The 8,230-nt window shown below is 31.5% G+C and overlaps 1 protein-coding gene across 4 annotated transcripts in view; it reads left to right on the top strand.

The window, feature by feature from the left end:
• LOC139512522 (uncharacterized) overlaps window positions 1–7,853 on the top strand; it is a 99,211-nt gene extending 91,358 nt beyond the window's left edge. For all 4 annotated transcript variants that reach the window (XM_071300223.1, XM_071300212.1, XM_071300202.1 and 1 more), the window contains 2 exons: window positions 2,385–2,450; window positions 5,904–7,853. In XM_071300223.1, coding sequence (XP_071156324.1) covers window positions 2,385–2,450; window positions 5,904–6,973 — 1,136 coding nt within the window. In that variant the 3' untranslated portion in view covers window positions 6,974–7,853. The remainder of the gene's footprint in view (window positions 1–2,384; window positions 2,451–5,903) is intronic.
• The last annotated feature ends 377 nt before the right edge of the window (window positions 7,854–8,230 follow it).

Below are 8,230 nucleotides of genomic sequence, written 5' to 3' on the forward strand. Positions count from 1 at the left end.
CCCAAAGTGTGTACCTTCACTTTTGTCAAGTTTTTATATTGGGTGCAGATATAGATTTATATTTTGTCCCACTTAAGATGTAAAAACAATATATTTTTATACGACCGCAAAAATTTTAATTTTTTGGTCGTATATTGCTATCACGTTGGCGTCGTCGTCGTCCTGCGTCGTCTTGCGGCTTGCGTCGTAGTCGTCCGAATACTTTTAGTTTTCGCACTCTAACTTTATAGTAAAAGTGAATAGAAATCAATGTAATTTTAACACAAGGTTTATGACCACAAAAGGAAGGTTGGGATTGATTTTGGGAGTTTTGGTCCCAACATTTTAGGAATAGGGGCCAAAAAGGGCCCAAATAAGCATTTTCTTGGTTTTCGCACTATAACTTTAGTTTAAGTGAATAGAAATCTATGAAATTTTGACACAAGGTTTATGACCACAAAAGGACGGTTGTGATTGATTTTGGGAGTTTTGGTTCCAACAGTTTAGGAATTGAGGGCCAAAAAAGGGCCCAAATAAGCATTATTCTTGGTTTTCGCACAATAACTTTAGTACATGTATAAGTATATAGAAATCAATGAAATTTAAACACAAGGTTTATGACCACAAAAGGAAGGTTGGGATTGATTTTGGAGTTGAGGTCACAACAGTTTATGAATTAGGGGCCAAAAAGGGGCCCAAATAAGCATTATTTTTGGTTTTTGCACCATAACTTTAGTATAAGTAAATAGAAATCTATGAAATTTAAACACAAGGTTTATGACCATAAAAGGAAGGTTGGGTTTGATTTTGGGAGTTATGGTCCCAACAGTTTAGGAATAAGGGGCCCAAAGGGTCCAAAATTGAACTTTGTGTGATTTCATCAATAATTGAATAATTGGGGTTCTTTGATATGCTGAATCTAACTATGTATGTAGATTCTTAATTTTTGGTCCCGTTTTCAAATTGGTCTACATTAAGGTCCAAAGGGTCCAAAATTAAACTGAATTTGATTTTAACAAAAATTGAATCCTTGGGGTTCTTTGATATGCTGAATTTAAAAACGTACTTAGATTTTTAATTATTGGCCTAGTTTTCAAGTTGGTCCAAATGGGGGTCCAAAATTAAACTTTGTTTGATTTCATCAAAAATTGAATAAATGGGTTCTTTGATATGCCAAATCTAACTGTGTATGTAGATTCTTTTATTTTTTGGTCCAGTTTTCAAATTGGTCTACATTAAGGTCCAAAGGGTCCAAAATTGAACTAAGTTTGATTTTAACAAAAATTAAATTATTGGGCTTATTTGATATGCTTTATCTAAACATGTACTTTGATTTTTGATTATGGGCCCAGTTTTCAAGTTGGTCCAAATCAGGATTCCATATCAAGTATTGTGCAATAGCAAGAAATTTTCAATTACACAGTATTGCACAATAGCAAGAAATATCTAATTGCACAATATTGTGCAATAGCAATTAATTTTCAATTGGAGTTATCTTTCTTTGTATAGAATAGTAGTTGATAATATATGTTGGAAATTTGCCAGACATGACTATGATGTCATTTTCTGTTTTTATTTGCCAATAACTTTATGTAAATAACTTCATTGGAAATTTGCCAATATAAAATGTTGCTGATGAAGCTTTTTTTCCTTATCTTATCTAAAATGTTTTTAGATAATGTATGTTGGACATTTGCCAGACATGACTATGATGTCATTTTCTATTTTTATTTGCCAATAACTTTAAGTAAATAACTTCATTGGAAATTTGCCAATATAAAAAGTTTTTTTTTTCCTTATCTTATCTAAAATATTTTTAGCTTAAAAGTTGTGTCCATAAACTTGTTCTCATTTCAGATTTCATAAATAAAAAGAAAATTTCTTCAAACATTTTTTTGACAGGATTAATATTCAACAGCATAGTGAATTGCTCAAAGGCAAAACAATTTTTAAGTTCATAGACCACATTCATTCTGTATCAGAAACCTATGCTGTGTCAACTATTTAATTTTAGATTGAAATAAGTTTGAAGAAGAAATCTTTAATTGATTTGTAAAATCTTGACATTTGTTTTGTGTAAAAAACCCATATAATGTCAAAAATTTGATCACAATCCAAATTCAGAGCTGTATCATGCTTAAATGTTTTGTCCATACCTGCCCCAACTGTTCAGGGATCGACCTCTGCGGTTGTATAAAGCTGCGCCCTGCGGAGCACTTGGTTGTAACATATTTGCCAATCACCTAATTGAACAATGCATTTTGTTCTAGCTGATTTCACAAGTGTGGAAAATAACATATAAATGTCATTTACACAATCTACCAATTTAACCCACAAAATTAACCACCTTTCTGCTCAACCAGTAAGTTTAGCAATTTGTAGCATATACATATTTTTTATTTCAGGTATTTTAAAAAAGGATAAAACAGGAGAAGAATCTATTATTCTGCCCAATAATGGACCAGATGAAGGTATTTACTATAAACTGAAAACGGAATTTTGTTTAGCTTGCTTTTTTGTGTGAAAGCGAGAAATAGGGATTGATTTTCTTGCGACGATGACACCGGCAGTGCTGTATCTGTTAAGCTAATTTGATAAGACCTACTTGTAGCAGATCATTGATATTTACTATGAAGTTGATTTACTATCAGTATATATCAGTTTGACGTCTTCTTTTACGCCCTGTCCCCTAAGGCATGGTCCGGTGACTGAACTAATTAGCAATTTTCAATGTTACGTTTTCTGCTTAAGTTAGTTTGATAGAATCTTCTTGTGATAGATCAATAATATTTTGTAAAAAGTTGCATTACTTTCAGTACATATTATAAAGTTTGATAAATATTTCAGGGCCATGGCCTTAAGTCCTAATCCTGTGGTTTTGAATAAATTAGCTATTTTAAATGTTCAGTTACTAATTAAGCTAATTAAGTTTCAAGTTTGTTACAGAGGTTTTCCAGATTGTGACTGTATAACAATAATTAGAAAAAAAGCATTCCCATTAATTAAACTATTCTTTAACAGTTGTTAAATAATTTGTTGTATTCAATTTGTTCTTTAACCCTTTACTCCATGGAGATTTTTTTTTTTATATACTTGATTCGCATAGGCTTTTTTCAATAAAAAAATTATTATCAGGTTTAAAGTATTAATGCATTACAAAAACGAATATTTCATCAATGAAATTCAAGTCAGATATTCTCATGAATTTTCTTTTCATATTAGATACAATTTTTTTAAGGTTTGATGCAGACATTTTGTAGTCAAGGTGTTTCAACTGAAGTACTACACAGGCGTCAAAAGGCGTCATTATGGAGGAAAGGGTTAAGAATCTTTTTACTATTTACCTTCAAGACCGACAAGAGCATGTTTGGTTACATTCTTTCATCCCTGTTTTTCCCCTCACACTTGCGCTGTACAGTAGCTCAAGTTATAAGGAGATATCAAGTAGTTTAGGTTACTGCACATGATAAAATATAGGCAAATTAGTGTCTGGGAAGTCAATAATTCAAAAATTGGTACATTTCTGAAGATTTTGATAATGTCAAGGATGTTCTTTTCAGGGTAAAACCTAACAATTTAAGTAAATAAAACTAATATTAAACTTTTTTTTAAGTTTTTATATGACTTTAACATTTTATTTATGCAGAGGGTGTTGCCCTTTTAAGGGAATTTTGAACTAGATTTCATATAAGTATAATTCACAAATTATTCATGTAAAGCATTCCTCAATTATTCCTTCATATAAGCGCAAGGTCTGAAAAATTCTACTTGTACTTAAAAAGCTATTATATGTTTTTTGCAGTTTCTTCTAGCTGTCTCGCTATTAATCGCTTTCAAATGTCAGTGAGTTTACTGAATTTAATGTAAATAAAACAAACATTGATTTGACACATAAAATAGGATAAAATACAAAACTTCAAAGAAAACAACTTAAGGAAAATTTAAGTAGAAAGAATTAGTTCAAAAAATCAAAGATTATATTGAATTGCAATAATTCATCTTTAAAACAACAGATGGTAGGACGGTAAATTGAAGTTAACTTTTGTTTAATGCTTGTTTTGTGATACAATAATCTGTTAACCTGGTTTCCAAGTGAAATGGATATTTAAACTGTTACTTGACATTGGCACTACTTTAGAATTTTATCGTTAGCGTAATTGATTTATTTTTTCTCTCAATAAATTCAATTATTTTGAGACCGTTATAGATCATCGTTGATCATCTCAACGAGATTGATTATTTTGCTTGAGCCGGTACGGCAAAAGTGAGAAAAACAATCGAGTAGAGATGATCAGTGATAATCTGTTTATTGCTATTTTACCTTTGACAATGAGCATATGCGACCTTAGTCTCTAGCGATAATTTTTCATATTAATCTGCTGTGCCAAGAAAAGAAATTATCATTCAGTAAGATCAAAGGAAAATGTTGTATAAAAGCCATAAAATTTATTATTTAATTATAATCATTGCTCAAAATGTTACATTTGTTAATAAAAAAAATCTTGCTTTTATCTTTTAAGGAATGTTTTATTTTGGCACTAGCAAGTGCGTTACAAAACAATATGACTACCACCACAATATACCAATTTACTGTCAGAAGTACATTGTAAAAACACTACCGGTCATTAACTTTTTGATTTGTAAACTATTTAACTTCAGCAGACTTGAATTAAACAATAAATATGTTGCTTTGAGAAATATGTAAACAGTTGGTTACGAAAAAACAAAGGTCAACAGTTTTAAAAGCAGGAAGTACAATCAAGTTGTGCTAATTGTTCTATGATGATATATAATTCATTTACCCATCTTTTAAACAAGAGAGAGAGAGTCAACAGATTGATTAGAATTTGGAATTCCCCACTTGTGTTATGTAACGCATTTGGCTTCTGAAAGTTTTAAGTCTCTAGTGTACTTGACGGAGGTTATTCAACAAACATTTTAATCAGTATCATATTTGTATTTTGATGAAAGGATTCTTTAGTTTTCATCTGACATATCAAATATTTCACCTGATATTTTAAACAATTTTTACAAACAATTCAGTTTTGATATATTGATATTGTAAAGTGTCTTTTAAGTGGTTGACTTATTGTGTTGCTTTGGATGTACAGAAATGAATCCCAATATATGGTCCATGACTTGGAACAGCTTGAAAATACATGTATAATATTACAGATGTTTTACTCCAAATGAAAGGGAATAATAAGTGAAGTCTGTAAAATTAGTATAACCAGATGTTACAAACGAAGACATGTGTGTAATTTCAATATATTTTGCGTTTTGATTAAATTAAAATGAAATTAACATTTACAGCATATGTACTTGAATATTTACAGACAACAAAGAAAAGGTCACTCTTTTACTGGAGGAACAATAAAATCAATCATACCTTTATTTTCTACCCATTTTTTACATTAAATATTGATTCCAGTGGCGGGTCCAGAAATTTTCATAAGTGGGGGCCCACTGACTGACATAATGTGAGGCCCGCTCCAGTCTCGCTTCAGTGATTCCCTATATAAGCAACCAAATTTTTTCTAAAAAGGGGGGGGGGGGCCTCCTAAATCCGCCTCTGGATTCATACAAATGATGGTCATTTATTGACTAAAAGGTTTAAGGATTTTGGTCAAGGTAGTTTTTGATGAAGTTGAAGTCCAATCAACTTGAAACTTAGTATACATGTTCCTTATGGTATGATCTTTCTAATTTTTATGCCAAATTAGAGTTTGACTCCAATTTTATAATCCACTGATCATAGAAAATGATAGTGTGATTGGGGCATCCATGTACTGGGTATCTATTCTTGTTTGTAATAACTGCAGATCTCTGACTCTTGGGAAATAATAGTAAAATTAGAGTTGTAACTTTAACATCTAGGTGAAATTGGATTTCTGTCAATTATTTTTGTCTTTATGTTTTTTCAGGAGACAACAACATAGCAATAGTTTTCTGTGCTGAAAACAATTATGTCGACAACATCGTCAGGAGTCTTGGGCAAGTTATAAGGGAGACAACTAATAGTAAGGTGGAAGTTGTATCGGATAATCGAATCATAGAACCAAATTGGAAGGTTGTGTTTGTTATCACTGAAGGAATACATCAAATTAATCATATATGTGCCGATGGAAATTTCGGCAACTGTAATTGGAATAGAGCCTTTAATTCAGGTGTATCTTTTCTTCAAAGAATAAAAGATATGAAAGATGTCGAACCAAACATGCTGCTTCTTTCACCTATTGTTTCTATAAACTGGCTTGATTGTTGTATGTTCAAGAATAAAAATGTTCCTCGTTTATATCAAATTTCAGACACTGAGCAAATAGATTTAGATTTAGGAAAAGTATCATCATTCCTGGAGAGTATATCGTACAAAGACATAACTAAAGAAAAAATCAGATTAAATTTAAATGATAATCATGAAATCTTAACATTTAAAAATCATCTATTATCTTTATATCTTTACATGCGTGACAATCAGAAATGGTTCGACGATGACTTTCTAGGGTGTAGTACTGTAGAAGATTCCCACCAGACTCAACCTTTATTAGCATTTCCCGTCATGTATGACATGCACACACATCCATATGTGGATAAGTTCTGTCTCAACTATCAGAGTCCGCCTCATTTATCAGGTTCAGACCACGTCAAACCTCAACAAACACAGATTCATGGCCTAGTTCAGGCTCAACTTCATTCCGCAAAAACAAACTATGACAATCAAGACATTAAAGCGACAGAAATTGGCGTTGAACAAGATGTTTTTGACAGTGGAATTTCAGATTCAGGTATCAAACTTGAAATAAACGCTAAGAATCAGAATCAAGGAAGACTTGACAGCGGAGTGGATTCTATGCCTTTAGATGAAATGGCACCATTTTTAGAAACAAGACCAGAATTTTTCCCGCCAGATTCAGATGCAGACAGTTTAGATGTTGACGGACAATCTCTTAGTCAGCATATATGGGAAATTAATAAAAGAAATTTTCAAATTTGAAAAGTTGGAAACCTATGAAAGTTGTTCATTGCACTTAAAATGGTGGAGATATCGGAGAGAACGGTGGAATGGTTGCCATTTCAAATGAAATCAGACAGAAAAATGTCGAGCAATGAGTTTGGTAAACCATGATCGAAATTTTGAAAGAAATTTGTTAGAACATTAATCTTGATATATTGTATATGAACTTTTTTTAACTGAATTATGTTTTTCAAAACTGGTATGTTAAAAAATGCCAAAAAGACTTCTGCATTTTCTTTGAATTTAAAGACATGGACCCAGGGAAAAATGGAAACAAATCCATAGATGTATTTTATGACTTGCTCAGTTAAAAGTTTTAGTCCCTATGTAGAAAACCTAGTTTGACTTATGACTATGTACAGGGTACTAAGTCATGCAAATTTTGAGAAATTGTGCCATTTTATTTTAGAAAAACTATAGAATTAGTTCATATAAGATTTTTTATCTTTCAAAAAGATAATAATAGAGTTCAAAACTATGTATAAAACTAGCGTCAAAGGGATAATGGAAATAGTTGCGAAAAATGACCTATCAATTGCCATGACCTCTTGAAAGAGATAACGGTTAGGGCAGGCACTTTATGAATTAAACGTAATATTTTAAAGGATAAATGATGGAGATTTTTCAATAATATTTCCAGTTTCTCTAAATATTGTAAATGACATTAAAATTGTGATATAGATGAACAAAATTGTGATTTGAATTATAGCGTCATGATAGTTTTTGGTTTTGCATGTTAATTGTTGAATTTGTGATCATGTTGATAATATATATTAGAGATATTATTGTTTATTTCATGTGCAGAGTATGTTTCAACACAATAGTAGAATGATGTAATATAATCATTTTTCCAATTTAACATTTTGTATTGTTTTTCTTTTTGTCGAGCCTGTGACTTTTGTCGCAGAAAGCTCGACATCGGGAAGGTGATCTGGCGGCTATGGCAGCCTCAGTGTTAGCTAGCTTCTTAAAAGCTTTATATTTTAGAAGGTGGAAGACCTGGATGCTTCATACTTTGTATATGGATGCCCCATGTTACAAAGTTTCCGTCAGTCACATGTCCAATGTCCTTGACCTCATTTTCATGGTTCAATGACTACTTAAAAAAAAAGTTAATGTTAAATTCTCTCTTATAAGTAATAGGAGAACTTTATTTAGTTTATATTTGGTATGTGCGTACCTTGCAAGGTCCTCATGCCCGTCAGACAGTTTCCACTTGACCTCGACCTCATTTCA

The sequence above is a fragment of the Mytilus edulis genome, chromosome 1, assembly GCF_963676685.1.
Source record: "Mytilus edulis chromosome 1, xbMytEdul2.2, whole genome shotgun sequence".
NCBI lineage: Eukaryota > Metazoa > Mollusca > Bivalvia > Mytilida > Mytilidae > Mytilus > Mytilus edulis.